Source organism: Aythya ferina, assembly GCF_964211825.1.
Source record: "Aythya ferina genome assembly, chromosome: 12".
NCBI classification, from domain to species: domain Eukaryota; kingdom Metazoa; phylum Chordata; class Aves; order Anseriformes; family Anatidae; genus Aythya; species Aythya ferina.
The window spans coordinates 17879073-17896905 of NC_140308.1; the positions used below are offsets into that span (position 1 = coordinate 17879073).

Consider the following 17833-nt stretch of genomic DNA (forward strand, 5'->3'; position numbering starts at 1 on the left):
CTCCCGGGGAGCCCGGCCGCAGCCCCGCCGCCCCGCAGCCCCGCCGCCGGCCGCCTTCCCCGCGGCCCCCCGGCACCCAGCGGCCCCTCCGCGGGCGCGGAGCGTGGGCAGGGCCCCTCCGGCTGCCCTCCAGCTCCCCCGGCAAACTTGGCCCGGCGCGGCCCGGCCCGGCCCCGGCAGCGGCCGCGGGCGGAGCCCCCCCCCCCGCCCCGCGGCTCCCGCAGCTGCCCCGGCCCCGCGCGGCTCCGCGGGCGGCGGCGGCGCCGAGTCCGGTCCGCGCTGGCGGCGGGTCCTGGTTTTGCGGGCGGCCGCTGTATTTCCCGGGCCGTCCATGGCTCGGTGCTGTTGGCTCTCTCTCCGTCTGATCGGCGCAGGCTGCGCGGGGCTCCCTACGGGATCAGAGCGCTCCCCCGCCGGGACTCCACTCCTCACATCCTCCTGCTGGGACTCAGCTACATTTCCAGCCAAGCCTGGCTTTATTATGTGTGTCTGCACTGCAGCCCCAGCAGCAAGATCGGGAGGAGGAAAAGGAGCCAGGACAAAGAAAAGAGAGGGAGGCTGGCGAGAGCTAAAGAAAATAAAAACCCAGGGCAGCAGCGGCAGCGGCGATGAAGGCAGGAGCGGTGCCGCCTCGCAGCGGATGACCCATGGAGGCAGCTAGCGGGCCCGGCCTCCATGCCAAGCGGCGCCCGGCCCGGGCCGCCAAGTGCGTGCGCGCAGGGGAAGGCGGCGGCGAGCGCGGCCGGCGGCCGGGAGCCCCCCCAGCCCCTCGGCGGGCACCGCGCCGGGCAGCGCGGCCCCAGTAGAGGACGCGGCGAGGGAGAGCGAGAGGGAGAGCGAGAGCGAGAGGAGCGCAGCCCGCGGGCACGGCCGGCAGCCGAGGGGGGGAGCCGAGCGCGGCCGCGGGGAGGATTTAGGAAAATCGCCGCCGGGGCGCACCCCCGGAGCGCCTCGCATTGTCGGGGCCGTCGCCGGGCTTATTTTTAGCCGCCGATTCTCCCCGCGCCCTCCCTCTCCTCCCCCCCCCCCCCCTCCCCTCCGCAGCCCCGCACGGCTTTTTTGTATTATTCTGAAAGTGCGAGCCGGACTGAGAGCCGCAGGGCGCCTGCAAACTTTAAAGAGAACAAAAAGGCGGGTGGGGGCGCGGAGGGGCTCGGCATTATTTGCACATCGAAGGGGAGGAAAGGAAAAAAAGGAAAAAAAAAAAAAAAAGAAAGAAATTGCAACTGTTGCGCCTGTGATTTTTTTTTTTCTTTTTTTTTTTTTTTCTTTTCCCCCGGGGGGAGAACCTCTAGGTGCCCGAGGGGGTGGAAAGAGCAGCTGAACTTGCCGCATTGCAACAGGCGAAAGGAGCGGGGGATCCCACTGAGCGGTCCCGCTGCCGCCGCCGCGCCCGGCGGAGCTCGGCGAAAGTTTGGAGGGGCGCGAGGCAGGGCCAGGGCAGGGCAGGCAGGGGCCGGAGCAGGACGCGGCGGCCGGGAGGACGAGCCAGCGGCGCCCGGACATGTCCAGGAGGAAGCAAGCCAAGCCCCGCTCGGTGAAAGGTAAGCGCCCGGCCCCGCACCGCACCGCCCCGCACCGCGCCCGGCCCCGGGCAGCCGCCGCCGCCGCCGCTCCAGCCTCCGCGGCGCGGCCAATCAGGGCCGGGGCCCGGCTTGGCGGGGATTGCGAATCCCCCCCCGCCCCGGGGCCCGGCCGGCCGGGAGGGGAGCGGCGGGGAGGGGGCCGCCGCCCGCCCGCCTCCATCTTGGGGGCTCCGCGCCCCGCGCCGGGGGCGGGCCGGGCGGCGCCCGGAGGGGCAGCGGCCGCGGCGCCCTCGCGTAATGGCGGCCCCCGGCCCCGCCAGGGAGGGGAGGCAGCGCCGCGGGGGCGGGGGGCTGCGGGAGGCCGGGGGCGGGGTGGCGGGGATGGGGACGGGGACGGGGACGGGGACCGGGAGCGGGAGCCCCGCGGCGCCGCCCGCCGAGGGAAAAGTTTGGCGGCGGTGCCCGGCGCGGGGGCGGGGGGCGAAGGGCGAAGCCCGGCGGCCGCAGCCCCGCGGAGCCGCCCGGGACTGCGGGAACAATGGCCGGGCCCGGCGCGGGGCGCTGCGGGGAGGCCGCTCCGGGGCCCCGCGGCTTTGTCCGCCCTCGGGGCTTTGTTGCGGAGGCACAAAGGGGCCGCGGTGCCCGCCTGGAAGGCAGAGCCCGGGAGCGGCTCGTGATGGAAGAAGTCGCGCCTGGACCAAACGAGCGCCGGGCTGGCGCCGAGACCCCTCAGTGCGGGGCCATTTTCTGTGCTCACCGGGTACCCGCGGGTAGCACGTCGCGGGGAAGCAGGCTTCAGATGTGTGCGAAGTTCCCGTGAAGCCAGCCCTTGGCCGGCACGCAGCAAGCTCAACTCGCTGCCCCCGACCCGGCGTCGCCCTCAGCCCTGCGCCGAGCGGCAGCCGCCTGGCCTGGCGGTGCGGGGCCCCCACACAGCAGGGAAGGAGAAAGGGCAGAGCCGGAGCGATTTCCAGGAGATGCGCTGAAATAACGGGGCTGGAAACGAGGAGGCTCAAGGCTCGCAGGTTGCCAGCGGCCGCCCAGGCCTCGGGTCACGACTTCCCTGGGCACGGGATCGCCCCGAGCCCGCAGGCCCCTGCAGCCTGGGGTGTCTGTGCCTCAGTGTCACGCCTAACGCTCGGGACGCGGCCGTACGTCAGTGAGACCGTACGCACGCTGTAAGCCCGGTTAATAAACGCTGGCACCTCGTTACATAACGGTATCCGATATTTACGTTTATTCGTTTGTTTTCTACCTCGTTACTTTTCAGGCAGCGATCTCTCTCCCAGGCTATTGATGCTGTATAACGAAAATTTATCCCTAACTCTGAGATAGAGCAGGTCACTATTTACAGGAGCGTTTTTAGGAATTGAAGCAGGTAACTTAGTGGCAAGTCACAGCCAAGAAACGTTTTCCATGCGATGCAGAAATATCTAGAATGTCTTTGCAACAGGGAGCTGGGTGAAGCCCGGTTTCTCAGAGATTCTAAATATTCTTCTAGTCTCTAGGCACAAAAAACGTGTTTTCAGCTTCAGTGTAAACTGGCTGTAAATTACAGGTCTTAGCGTGAGCTGACTAATAGGGAATCTAAGGAAGGGGCTGAATGCGGGTGAAATTTTCAATAATAGGAGGCAACTCATATATATGTATACAGGATATAGAATTTCTTCCTTTTCTTATGCCCATACGTATCTTTTGCTTTTAAGAAGTCCATCATATACATTTTGTGGTCTAGGGAGCTGGCAACCCAGTAGATTGCCACAGTACACGTTTCCATGGAAATAATTGAGATGTAATAAATAAAGGCACTCTGAGGTCACAGGTTTCCCAATTCAACTGAGAAGAAAACAGGCATAAATTATGTGGATATATGTGTAGCATTTAGGACTTCAAACAATTTGCCGGTTTTCTCTTTTCTGTATATTTATTTCACTTTGTATAGTAACCTTGGTATTTATTAACCACTAGTGAGATTTGCGCATCCTTTTTCATTCAGAAAGATTACATACTGAAATAGAGCCGGTGTGTGCCTGTGATGAAAGGGATGATTCTGCATGCAAAAGGCAAGTTGCCTGCGCATTAACTGTGAGTGATGCTGCCTTTGACATTAAAGAAGCAACCGACTCTGACGGAAGTATCAAATGCTGACAACTCTTTAGATCCACGTAATTGAAAATTAAGCAATTGTAACCCAGAACTGGATGGCAGCAAACCTGCGGGTCCTGTGGCCCCACGGTCTGTGTGATGAGGCATCTGGTTCAGCCTCGCAGAAAGTTGCAGTAATTACTGCAGCTGTAACTCCAGCAGTAGCCGTGGAATTTCCCCTGGTGCGGATTCATCACTTGCAGCACAACACACTGCTGCTTTGGTTTGACCATCGGTTTGGCTGTGCAGGCCCCCAGGCACTCAGCCATGGAGCTGATGGCTGGGGACAGGGCTCTCCTTGGCTCCGAGAAGGTTGCTGTGGGTCAGGCAGGGCAGAAGAGAAGTAGGAGGGACCGAGCCTTTGTTGGCTGGCAGCATAAACCATTCGGGGACAACGTGGTGGCAGTGGTTTTGGAGTCACGCACTTGCCTGTTCTGAAGCTGTCCTTCACATCATAGCTGGGCCCATCGAAGTGCTTTTCCTCAACGCAGGACCTTCCTTTGCCCTGTTGCCCATAGTCCGATCTGCTGGTGGCTTTGCCAGAGCTCTGCAAGGAGAGCTGTACGCTCCTTAGTGCTGCTAAAGCCCCAAGGTTTGCACCCCAGACCATCATGGAGCGGAGAACATCCCAGCAGTTCCCTGCGCCCTGCTACGAGCGGTCCCGGCCACATCCAAGCGGGCACCCTCAGAGGTTTGCTGCGGGCCACCAGCTCTGGGGAGGGCTGTGTGCCGCGTTCGCCATGGGGCTGGCACAGGGCAGGTGTTGCTGGTGCCTGTTGATGAGCTGTAGCTGTGCCTTGCAGCCCGCCGCCTCTGGAAGCAATCCTGCGGAAGCGCGGCTGCGAAACACGCAGGTCTGGTAGCGGAGCCGTAGGTTTCAGGTCCCACATCATGCAGTCGAGGAATGGCTTGGAGGCAGTTTGTGGGGACTGGGCTGGTGGTGGCACAAGGTTTCCAGCATCAGATGCACGTTGCTTGCTGAATTTGACAGTTCTGCAAATTGCTGTCAGGTTGCGCGGGTGTTTTGTGCATAAACGTGCTAGTCAGTAATCAAACTGTTTTGCAAAAGAATGCACTAATTAAGTCTAGATTTGTTATCCTACTTGAAGTTGCAGAATTGCTGTCATATTTTTTCGCTTTCAGTTGGCAAAAATGCTGATAGAAACTTTTGATTCACACCCTACCTGCCTCATTTGTGTCAGTCAAGGGGAAAAAAAAAGGGGGTTGTTCACTACTTCGTTATCTGCAAAGTAAATAAAAATACTTCAGCCATTTGCTGAGTTCCAATTAGTTGATTGCTATGAATGATCTTCTTTAAAGGAATGCTGTTTTACCTATCTGCTCATACAAAGGTTTGATTTTTAATGTCTTGTGAAAAGGATTCTCTTTGTCTTGATTGATGTCAAGAATAAAAGCGTGATGGTAATATCCCTTTGAAAGCTATTGTATTGTCAGCTCTGGCTGACAGCAGGAGGCCCTCCTAGTGCTATAGATTAGCGCTGTGAAAACACTGACATTTTCTTTGTTATATTGCTGTTGTTCTGCTTGCAAAGTCAATTATACAATGTCGGAGCTCAGTTACAGAGTTGACTGTGGAAGTAACAATGTCTTTCATACTTGTCTTAAAGATATAATTTTCTTTTTTTCCCAGTTGATAGAGAAGAACCTGCAGGTACTGGAACAGTACATTCTACAAATTAAATTTTGACAAGTATAATCATAATTGCCAAATACAAGAGACTTGTGCGATTATCCTTTAATTTTACAGTTCATTCAAGTTTTGGTGGAATTTTATTGATACAGTGAAAGCAGCAGCTAAAATTGATAAAACTCATATCAAATAAGATTACACTCTTGATTGTTCTTTATCAAGTGTAGCTTTTGGGGGATTAGGAATAATTGGAGATGTTGGTGTTTCGTCGTGGGGCTGGTGCCATGAGAACGTTTGAATCCATGCAGTACAGCGAGCGTTGCCTTTGGGGATTAGCCTGCAGTTTTTAATTTTTGAGCGTGTATTTTGATACAAGCCTAGCAGCGTTCTCCCCTGAACTCCACAAGTCCCATTTTCCTTCCTCTTTCTCCCTCCGGTATGGTTTCCTGGACAGGATCTGTGTGGTATTTAACTGGTTTTGCTGATTGAAACTCATGCCTGTGTGCAAACACCTTTTAATTGTGGTCTGTTCCCATTGGTCCTGGCAAGCATAACTAATAAATGTGGCCAAAAATTGAAAAGGGTGGAAAAGGCAACGCGAAGGGTTTAAATACAAACGGAGAGAAAATAGAATTCCCACATTTTTAGTGATGCTGCCTCTAATGCCATTGATGAAAAGCAAATACCAAGCAGCAGCAGTGACTCTCAGAGAACGTGTCGTTTTTTTTTTTTTCTTCAAAAGTATCCGTGTAAAATCAGTGCAAGCTACAGAACATCATTCATTACTGAATTGCTTCAGATGACACATGCAAAAAAAATAATCAGAGAGCTCTTGTTAGGATGTTAATTGTAGGATTTCTAAATTACTATTATAAACTAATAGAGTAACAAAAGATTCCACAGTTACCAGTAATTTGTCAGGATTTATTTTGTTTTTCTTCAATAATTGAAAATTAATGTCTTGAAGTGAAAGCAGATGTTCATGCCATCCTCTGAATTGGATATAAAAATGATGTTTTGGAGATGCATTAAGCTTGCGTAAACACAAATTGTCTTATCATAGATGGGGCTTTGGCTTGGTTTTATCTATTGTTTGGTGCCAAATTAACTTTTATGTTAAACCTGGATAAGTGCTTTCAGCCAGGCTGAATGAACTAAGCCACTAAGCTATGAGCTTGGGGTGGCACCCATTGCTCGGTTGTTAGAATAAACATTTTAAACATCCTCCCCCTCACCTGCTGGCTCTGTGAATGGCGATGCTTTCTCATGCTGTAGAATTAATATTTATTTCAGTTTTGATAAATGTGCTCTTAATTTTATTCAGTTATTTTTTACTGAACTTGTTCATCTTTATCCTCCCCCCCCCCCCAATCTGGGGAATCAACGTTTTCAATCATGACAACATTTGGAAAATGCAACACACACTGTGCTCTTTTTGTTTGTTTGTTTGTTTGAGGTAATCTCTTGGTCTCATTTGTTAGCCTGCAATCTGCAAAAGATAGTATTTTTTTTTCTTGTATTTTAATATTCTCCTAAAAGATTATTAATTACCCACAGTAATTGAACTGTCTTATAAAAGTGCCTACACCAACCCCTCATCACTCCATCAGTATTCTCCTTAAATGCCTCTGAAAAAGGATGGCTATTATGTTCCGCTGTATCCTGCTAAATGCACCGGAGTAATGAAATACTAATAACATAAAGCCTGTTACAGACTTCTGCTAAATCCTCACTGACAAATGGTGCTGGAGGGGATGGTCTGGTGTTGTGCATGCGTTACTGTACGTGGGCTATGAGGATTCAGGTGCGTCTTGTAGCCAAGTGAGAGCCAGCTCGGAGCTTTCTGCAGTGCCCACGTTCACTCAGCGGACTTTTAGACCCAGAACTAGATTCCTGTACGTCTTCTGCTGTCCGGTAGTAAATGTAGGAATGCTGGTTACTTCTGTTAGATAAGTAAGGTAATAAAAGTTCAAAGTACTACATCTCCTGGACAACACCTATGGATATATATGTGGATATATTTACTCCAGTGAACTGGGGTGGTGTAGCAGAGTCACTTTATTCTAGAGAGCAGACGGTTGGGGAGACACTGGGAATGGTCTCTTGTGACATGTGCAGCTAAAGAAGGCTCAAGCCCAAACCCCTTGCCATGGTTTGTCTTCTCCAACATGGAGAGGGACCCGATGGAGCTGGGGAGCAGGCAGGTGGCGGCGGAGCGGGGATGTGGGGTGGTTGGTTCGCGCTGGGCAGCGCCGCAGAGCCCAGCCAGGTCGTGCGATCAGCAGCTTCATTATATTGTTTGCGTTTCTTAAAACCTTTTCCTTTCCGACCGCAGATTAGGCAACAGAAAGACCAATTTGCAGAGCTTGTAAATGCCACTTGTTAATCATATGCAGTACAATTATTATTTTTTTTTTTTTCACTTTCCCCCTTGGATGTATTAAGTCAACTTTTTTTAGCTTTTTATGTAATTGAAATTTGCCCTTTTGTTACCTGGGCATGAATTATTTTTGAAATGTTGTCATTACCCGCCCTGCTGTGAGGTTTATCTCTTCTGTTCATCCTAATTAAATAAAACATAGTGTTGTTCGCCAGCCTAGCGTTGCAGTGAATTACCTGCCTGGAGGCTCGCTCTGGCATTGGTGCTTGTTGCAGCCGCAGACGTCGACTAACACGTTTACTTTTAGATTTTCATTTCAAAGGCATCAGTTTGTGCTGTGTGACAGGTGAACGGCAAATGCTTTACAGCACTTTCAAGAGCTGAACAAACAGTAAAGGACTGATGGGTACCGCAGCGGAGGGGCAGGTACGGCTGCGACACCGCCGTGGGGGCAGAGGAGCGGCGTCGTGGTGGGGTTGGCCACGGCGGAGACCTGCGTGGCTCTGCTGGGGAGAGACAAGCCCTGCCGTGGTCTCGTGCTCTCCTGGGCATTTCTGGTGGGGCTGGTCTCGGCTCTCTGCACAGCATCGCCGATGGCCGCGTTCTCCTTGGGCCTGGCGCTGATAAGGAGGGCTGTTTCAGAAGCGTAGCAGTTGGAGTTGCTTGATGCAGAAGTTATTTCCAGCTCGTATTAGAGAAAGCAAACAACATGCACGTGTTTTAAAGCAAAGCGGAGGTAAGGTCCCTGCTTGTAGAGAAGCAGTTTTTTTAAGCCTTCGATAGCTCTACAAAAACCTCGCTGCTCACCAGCGAAACCCCATTATGGGTAAAAGCACAAGAGTTAGCAAGTCGCTGTGCTCCAGTCTCTGCTGGCTCCTACAAGGCTCTGGAGGTTTGGTCAAATGTGGCCTAATTCTGCTTTCCAAATATTAAAAAATTACACAGAGGGCAAAAAGACAAGTTCTTAATATGCATATCCTGGGAAAATCCTAAAACAGTATTTTTACCCCCTCCAGTCCCAAGGCTAATCAAAATTCCTTTGTTTCCACATCTACCATTAAAATACATCCCTCCCTTGGTTGCCTGCTGAATGCACAAGTTTAACCACTCAGTTGATTGGACTCACAGAAGCTGTTACTGGCTTTACAGAGGATTTGCCTACAGATAATTCAGGGGTGGGAGGGATACCCCAGGCAACTTCCAGCAGGGCTGGTGCTTAATTTAGAAGCTCTGAGTATTTCTTGATGATCCTCACCTGGCTGGGGTGAGGTTTTTCTGCGTTGCCGTGGAGGGAAGGTAGCCAAGCCCTTCGCGTGGTGATTGCTGGGACTTGTCTCACGTGGTGGGCAACTGAGTGTTAATCAAGGTGCTGGTAACAAAGATCTGCTGTGCCCTTTGAAAAGAGGGTGGTTGGTGCCCTGCAGAGCCAGAGCCCTTCACTAGGGGAGTATCTAGGACATGCTGCTCCAGTTTTTAGGATAAGGGGAAGTTTGCCCCTTGATGTTGGATGTGGTTTGAGTGTTTAGATGTAAACCAGCAATGCAAGCCCAAGTCTTCTAGATCTACTGGAGAGCTGCAGGTGCTGAGATTCCTGCTGATGTTGGAGGTCCATGAGCAAGTCTAGGTATTTATCAGCTATGGGATGAAGCCTCTGTCCTATTTTTGTTGGTGGCAGTGTTTTTCACCGATCTCAAAAGGGATGGGATTTTATTCTCTGGTTTTGAGTCACAATTGAGGGAGAAAGCAGAGAAAAGATCTGGGGGGAGTAGTCACTTGGCACCCAACACTGCAGAGCTTATCACCTGCTGCTTCTGCCAGCTCTCTGGGGCTGCTGCCGATGGAGTTTCCAGCAGAGCCCTGGGTGTGTTTGAGGTGCAGGGGATGCACCGGTGCTCTGGGAGCTCTCTGATGGCACTGTGGGAAACCCTAGAGACTCGGCCCGTATTTATCAGCTATTAACCCAAAGAGGGGCAAGCCATGCCTGAGCAAAACTGACCATCCTTCTTCATCCTTTCAACCTCCTGTCCCTAAAACTTGAAAAGCTAAAGGAGGTGGAGAAAGCACACAGTGGAAGGGTGAGCTTAATACTTGGGGAGGCAGAAGTGTTAAGTGGAGAAAGATGGAAATAAAATAGAAAAACAACCAACCAAACAAACAAAAAAACCCACAACCAAACAAACCAGGAAATCTGTTGCTGGCACTTGAGTATGGAAGGTGTCTGATGATTAGATGCAAAGTATTGGCACAGGTGCTAACTTACCCTTAGCTGTGTCCTTATTTTTTTTTAACTCTTAGTTTAAGACTGAGAGGACAAATGAATCTGAAAAGTAAATCTCGCTCTATGGAAAATAGTATAATTAAGTATAAGTGGAAAAGAAAACACTAGAAATGTAAAACACCTAAACAAATTATATTTTTGGCTCTTAATAGACAGTACCAGTACTTTTCTCTTTAGAGGAGTATAGTTGTGGTTTATGGCTGCTCTTTGTTTATTGAAGAGAAATATGAGAACAACTGTGATCAGTCATTAGTTCTGGGAGTTTCAATTATTTTATGATCATGGCAGCGTCTGAGCTTGGATTGTGAGAATGTCTGATTGCTCGGGGTTTGAGAGGGAAGAGTAGGTAAAGGAGGTTTTCAAGATAGCTTACATAAAAGCACACAAATATAACATAATGTGTGTTTACAAGCATTATGTGAAATGTCTACAAACAGTATGTGAAGGAGAAGGTCTGAAGGATTAGATAGTAGCTTCTTTTTTTTTCCTCTTTTTTTTTAAGGCCAACTAACCTGGCTGCAAGATGCAAGGAAGCTTTTCTGGTGCGCCAGCCTGCCTGCCCTGAAAAAAGCAGCAGCCTTCTGGCTAACTGCTTGATAGGCAAATGCAGCTTTGCTTTAATTTACTTATTCAAGCTCTTGTTCAGATTTATCTTGTTTTCTGAGACTACTCAGATGAGTGAAGAGATACTGAGCTACATGCACAGTAATGCCAAGCTTGTATATTATTTATTGCTGAATTCTGTGGAGATGTCTTAGCCAGCCGATTTGCTCGTGGTCTCCTTTATTTCTAGGAAAATGGCATGCCTTGCCCTTCGTAATTTCTTTGCTTTTACTGACCAGACTGTTCCCCCAGAGGGCATGTGGGATGTGGCAGAGTACTGAAAATCCTGGGATGAAGAAGTAGAGAAGGAGGTCTGTGTGTGAATGGCATCTCTTTTCCTCTAGATTTGTTTGGCAAAAATGGTGTGTTTCTGGCACTGATGTTTATGTAGAGTGTAGTAGCCAAGTCTGGGTCAGAAAGTTGTTGCCTTGAAAGGATTTTCTTAAAGATAAATAAGTACTTTCAGTTGGATTCTGAACATCAGTCGGGAGTGTGGTACAATGTATTCTGAGCCTCTTTAAAACAAAACTGAATCCTTGCCTTCAGATCTGGTACTGAGTCTCACCTAATACTTGTGTGTGGAGTCCATTGATGTGGTCCCCTTGATTTAAAGCTTTTTTCTTTCCTGCTTAATAACAGATACATGAGACTTGCTTTAAAGCTCTGTTTTGGTTTATTTTAGTTGCTATTTTTTTTGTCCTCAATAAATGCTCAAAAGAAAGCTGCTGTTTTTCTTCATCTTAATGTGAGTAAATTTGGAGTGGGACTTAAAGGTGGAGGTCGGAAAGCCCTGGGGGGTGCCCAAGGGGGCTGTGCATGGGTTGTGTCAGAGCTGCTGCCTGCGGGAGCAGGGTCTGCTGCAAGCTTTCTGTCTGGAAAAAAAATGAAGCCCAGCCTTCCTCGTATCTGTAGACTGTGAAAAGGTTGTTGGTGGAGTCCCTTCAGCATCCTTGCTTCCCTTCCTGCATCTCCTTGGGAAGCTTTGCTTTGTGGGGAGGGCTTCAGGTTGGCCTCCTTACCCAGCTGGAAGCCCTCTGACTGAGGTTTTTCTCCTCAGCCTCTGGTGGTTTTGCTCCTCGTGGTACAGAAAACAGCTGCAGGGCTGTTGGGAGAGGGGCCTGGGTGGGCCAGGAGGGACCAGCAGGACCCTGGCCATGGCTGCTCTTGGTGGGCCCCGACGGGGAGGAGGAAACACACGGGGCCATCCTTCTGGGGTGCTCTGAAAGTGCTGGGAAGCCCCAGTGGGCTGGCAGGAGGGCAGTCCCTGCCCGCTGGGGAGCGGTGGGCTTTTATTAGGCAGCCTGCATCTGCTCCCCCGTCTGCCTTGCTGTCTGCTGCCGGGCTTGACTCGATTCTCTTGCATTAGCACGCCCCAACGGGTTTGTTTTCATGTGAAGGTTGTTTTTTAAACTGCTGTTGTCATATCAAGAAAGTACCCTCCAACGCCCCCTCCTCAGGAGAGCCCTGCCTGGAATGCCTGCTGCCGCTCGGCCTGTGCTGAGCCAGGCCTGGGGGGAGCGTGGGGACAAATCCTGGTGGGTTTGGAGGGACTGCTCCATGTCGGCACCACCTTAGCACGTGGTGGTGCCGGCTGTGGCACCGTTTCACTCTTTGTGTCGTAACCGCTGTGAGAGAAAGGCGGTGTAGGCCGGGCAGCGCGCTGCTGGCAGCAGTGCAGGCCTCGCAGCGTGCTGGTGGCAGCACTGATCTGCTGTGCTGTGCTGCCACCACTGCTTTCTGCTCCTGCCTGTGGGCCCCAGGTTTATGGGGGGGCAGGTCTGGGGGAGCAGGGGAGGCCCCGCAGGCTGGAGCTTGTCTGGGGGCTCTTGGCTCCTGGCAGCTGCCCCGCACGAGGAGACCTGGCTGAGGAGCCATCCTCTTCTCCACCCCAACTGAGTGAAGATAATGCCACTAATAAATTAGATTATGCCTCTCAAGAAGAAGGGAGATTTATTATCTGTGTGCAGCTCTCACCATAGGCTGTGCTGCCGTTGCACGTATGAGACCAAATGGGTGGTTTTACGGTGGTGAGTTGCAGTTCTTGTTGCTGATTTACAACTGTGCTCCTCTGAGCATTTTGACTATGGCTGACCCAAATACTGCTGTGCCCAGTAACCTAGTGTACAGGCTCACGAGCGTTTCTGGAATTGCAAAGCAGCAATGATCTTGCCGAGGACAAATGCTGCTGCCCAGAGCAAGTGTCCTTGGGCCAGCCGAGCTGTTGGTGTGCGTGGCCCCTACTAGCACAGCACTGGTTGCAACCATTTGCTTTCTTATTGGGAATATTTCTGATATGGCAAACTTACGTGGCTTTCCCTGCTGCGAAAGGGCTCTTTTTTTCTTGTTTGCTTGTTTTTAGTCATAGGAAATACAAGTAGTCATCAGAAATACAAGAACCGGCTGTTTGCCAGTAAGAAAACAAACAAAACCCCCAAAGCAACCTAGGCATTGTACCTTTCCTTGCATTTTTCAAAAAATAAAATTCTTTGCAACTGTAAATACTGATCTGTTTTTTTGGTAGAAGCTCGTGATTCAGTGTTAGTCTGATGACACATCAAAGAATAAAATAGGATTTTTGTCTGTTTTCCTATTTGTTTTTAGTCTTGTTTAGATGTGGGAAAACATTGTGGTTTGAAAAATATGAAGAAATGTTCAAATGTCTCAGATAAAGGAGTAAAAGTAAAGCTCTTTATATAACTCAGCGTGCTTGTGCAATAGCATTGGTTGGGCTGCAGTCTGGGCTCTCGAACAACCTTACTAAAAAGAAAAAAGCTTTAAATTTTATAAATATTTCTGCCTCTCTTTTGCAATACCTAACATACATTGTCTGTTCTGCTCTTAACTCCCTGATGCAGAATTCCTAAGTTTGGGCTAATAGAAAATTTGGAGGATTCTTCATTATCTGAACCTCTTGAGAAATACCAAATATGTTCCAGTAATTGTGGTGTAGTACAACAGGGAGTCGCACTGGCAGTTTGTTGGAAAGGGTTTTTCCTGTAGTTATGAAAACCATACAACTATTAAAATCCCCAAAACTGAAACCGCTGGGATTACTCATATACTTACAGTTAAGCGCATGCCTAAAGGTAGATATATTCAGCATGCATTTTTCTGACTTGCGTTTGATTCTTAGCTTGAGCGATCAGGGGGGGAAAAAAGTCCTTTGATCACTTTGGTCTTGTGCAGCCTTTTTGTTCTGAGCCTATGTGGCTGTAGCACAGTGGGTTGTGGCTTGTGACAGAAGCACCCAGGTTTGCTCCCCAGCAAGCTATCGATAATAAGGAGTGGAAAGCTTGTACAGCAGTGAGATACTATGGGCTGGCAAGCAAGAGTTAAGTTGGGTTTCTCTGCTTCCTCCCACCTTCTCTTCATACCTCTGCCACAAACCACTGGTGAGCGTGTGTGTGTGTGTCAACTTTTCTATACCTCTTTTTTTTCCCGTCTTGGTTCTGTGCAAAGAGGGTATAGCAGTGACCCTTGGAGATGAAAGTGAATGTATTGGATGCTGAGGTCCTGGATAGGTAAAAGTGAAATGAAACACTGGTATTATGGTTCAGGCCATAATATTTGGGTTTGCTTTTTGGTTGTTTCATCTTCCCTGTTCTAGAAAGTTAGTTTTATAGAGTAGAATTCACATGGAAAAACTAGAAAGTGATGCTTACTTTACAATGTCCCTTATAGAGACATCTGTCCTCTGTGGGCAGCCTCTTATTGAGGAGGCCGTGTGTGCTATATTCTGTCTTCAGGGCAGGAATATGGAGAACCATTAATATTTGTTTTATTTCTCTCATAAAAACTCCTTTTGATTTAATACATTTAAAAAAAAAAACAAACTTTTTTTCTTAGAAAACACTGGCATGTATCTCTAAGTGTCTGATGCATTATCCTAAGGACTTGATTAACACACCTATTGTTCTTAGAACAAAGTATGCTTTTTGACTATGAAGCTATGTAAACAATTCGCTTTGAAACAGAATTTGGAAATATGCAAGTTGTGAAGTATAGCTAATACAGAAATGTTGTTGTTGCACTGCTTTAGCAGAGAATCCATTTGCACAAGTATCAATATGTAAGGGAATTTAATTTTAAAAACAGTCCCAACCACTTTGTAGAAAAATATAATGCAGTACGTAAACTCATTTTAGACACTACTTATTCTACCGTGTCCCATTAGTTGATGTTTGCACAGCGCTTTGAAAATGTAAAGCGCTATATAAGTGCTTATTATTACTACATTATTATTATTCTCCCTCTTGAAAAAAGACCCTCCAGGGAGGGTGAGACTCACTTTGCATTTCATCTGTAGTGCATATCCCACAAGAAATATACCTGCTTGTTTTGTTTTTTTTTTTTTTTTTTTTACGCTCTTCCCTCCCCACTTCCATCCCTCTTTTTTAAAAAAAAAAAAAAAAAAAAGTTTCTTTTAGGAATTATGGAGTCCTTACTTGGTTTATAGTCAGTTTATGAGAGGAATATTTGAAGGCACACAGAAATCTAAGAAAAATGTCCAATCTGCACAGTAAGAGGAATTGCCACCCTGGTCTCGCCCTGTGATGGCCGCAGCAGGGGCACGGGGTGCAGTGGGGGCAGCGTGGTGGTGGTGCCCTCACCAGATCTCCTTGGGCCTGGCTGCCCCATGGGTGCAGAGTGTGAGGTGAAGTGAGAGCAGGGATGGCTCCAGCGCTGCCTTGGAGGGATTTCCTTCATGGGGAGGAGTGCCACATGCTTTCCTGCAGGATCGGTGCTGTTGCTGCTAGTGAAGAGAAGTTCTGCGATTCCTCACCTCCTTTGCGCTCCGTTACCAGCAGCCCACAGCCCTGCAGAACAGGGCTCTAGTTCAGACTGGTCTAACCCTCTTTATCCCTTGAATCCTTTTGACAGAAGCTTATACAGCTCCATGTCCATTTATTTTACGGGGATTTCTGTTGATCAGCAAATGAGTGTGAGAGGCTGTCCGGGCACTCTGAGCTTGCTTTCTCTGTCCCCTCAGCTCTCATCAGGCAGATGAGGTCCTGCCTTTCTGTGTGCCCAACTGCTTTCTGTGACAGTAACGTCAGGGCCCTGCCTTATGCCCAGCTATCAGGCTTTGCCACTGGCCTGAATTCTGCAAAAATCTCCGCGTTTGGCTCACTTCAGCGTGGTACTTTGCTCGTTGTGAGTCCCATTACTGTTTGGGAGAGGGACAGGACGTATGGCCGCATCACCGTTTCTAAAGAGCTGGATAACGCCCCACACAACTGCAGAGTTCAGCTTCTTGGGAAGAGATCGCCCATGTTCCTCGGTCCTTGCACCGCTGCGGTGGGTTCAGGTGGCGATGCAATGATACTAATGTGGAAATGTTACGTTGCTGGCTTCTGTGAATGTCTCTTTATCTGCTGTAAGCTCTAAATGCGCTGCCACTAATGTTTAACTGAAACTTTGCAAATATCCCGCTGAGCCCTTCAGGATCGTTGCTTATGTAGACTTATTTTTTCTTTAGAAATTGTAGGTGTGGGTAATTATATGTATTTTTGAAAGCTCTAACTATGCCTCATTTAAACTTCTGCAAACATCTTTGTGAGCCCAATTAAATGCCTGCAGAAGAAAACGATCAAAAAATGAGATGGGGAAATGTGCGTTTACCCAGATACAGCTTGCAAGCCAAGCAAAATGTTATGTTAGCCCAACAAATGGGTTATTCAAGCACGGTTCTACCAAGACAAACATAGGAGAGTCAAGGATAAGTGAGTTTTGAAGCAATATGGGATGTGCCCCTCTCAAGTTAAGTTATCAGGATTGCACAGGTTGAGAAAAGGCAGCTAATTTAGGGTCCACTGCAAATTTGGGTCCAATCCAGATTTGCCTTGGAAATACCTGGAAAAATTGCAGTCTGGCCTGACTTTTTCAAACGTTCCCACAAAATGCAATTTCGGGTCTGTGCCTCTGCATTACTGGATTCTTCTATTTGCACGTATTCGCTTGAGCTTCGCAAAATAACCAGGCAACAATGAAGCCAGTGTAGCTGAATGAAAGGGAGGGATGTCTTATCGTACTCGTGTTGAAAAAAAATAATTGACCCCTTGCAAGGAGCTCGGCGGCAGGCTGTCTCCTCGGGCCGAAGCCGTGCAGCCCCAGAGGAGCCCGCCCTGCTGGGGCCAGCGGCCCTGGGGGTCCTGCTCTGCGGGGCTGGGCCCTGATGGCCCCAGGAACGCGGGCAGGAGTGGCACCGGTGCGGCAGCGGGCCTAACGCCTCGACCGCGTTGTAGGGAAGCAATTCTGCCGCACCGTGTTTAATTTCCATTTAATTTCCGTCAGAGTTGAAAGTGAAATTCGCAGATAACCGGATCGGGCCCAGCGTGCTTGCAGTCTCTGCTGCTGCTGATCAAAAGCAATACTTTGTTTCTAATTTAAGAAGGATTTTTTTTTTCAAAAAGTAGCTTGAAACAAGAGGAAACTGTCACATCCTGAGTGACATCCTGTGTGCGGCAGCAACATTCTTGCTTCTAAATGATCAGCATTTCAGCCAAGGGAATAAAATCCAATCCATGTACAAATGTATTTGCTTTGTGAGGATCCTGTAGTATTGCACAAGCTATTTTCTGATGGCAGAATGCAAATCTAAAATCTATATCCAAGAGAACAAAAAGATTAATTAAATTAGCTGTCTGGAGGAAATACTGAGGACACTGAGTTATCAATTGGATTTCAGTTGATTTGTTTTAATATGCAAGATTATATTTTTAATACTGGAAATGATGGCAGTGTTTCGTGGCCCAGTTAATTATTTTTCATATCGCATATTCTCCAAGCCCAGTGACCCCCTGGCACCTGGTGTCTCCTGACTGCTGCTGTGCTCTCTGCCTTTCCTGTGCCCTGGTGTTTGCAGGGTGCTTGTGGCTGCCACCATGGGGTCCCCGCTGTGGCTTGGGGCATTGGCCAAGCAGAGCATCCTTACAGGGAGGAGCATTAGTGGATGCGTGGCCTTGGTGGGCTGGGGACACCGGCAGGGGCTGACTGCTGATGGGACACCGAAGGCAAGGATTTACACAATGCTGACCTTAAAACTTCCACATACATTTAGTGCTCTACTGGCTCCCATCCTTGGGGCTTGGAAGAGAAACTTAATGAAGGTGTGCTGTTATTGTCTAGGGGACTTACCAGTTTCTCAGCCAAAATGCATGTGTTAGGGTATACGTGCATATTGCTGCTGGAAAGGTGGTGGTACAGGTGATTTTGTCTTCTATACTCTCCAGGAAAACCACTGGATACCT

The 17833-nt window shown here is 49.3% G+C and overlaps 1 protein-coding gene across 3 annotated transcripts in view; it reads left to right on the forward strand.

The window, feature by feature from the left end:
* Nucleotides 1–279: 279 nt before the first annotated feature.
* The window catches only part of ZNF423 (zinc finger protein 423), a 209807-nt gene continuing 192253 nt past the window's right edge, over nucleotides 280–17833 (forward strand). Inside the window, exon 1 of one of the 3 annotated variants that reach the window (XM_084533601.1) lies at nucleotides 280–1544. In XM_084533601.1, coding sequence (XP_084389727.1) covers nucleotides 1505–1544 — 40 coding nt within the window. In that variant the 5' untranslated portion in view covers nucleotides 280–1504. Of the gene's footprint in view, nucleotides 1545–9051; nucleotides 9327–17833 lie in introns of those variants that run through there. The other 2 variants (XM_084533602.1, XM_084533603.1) reach the window with 2 other exon arrangements.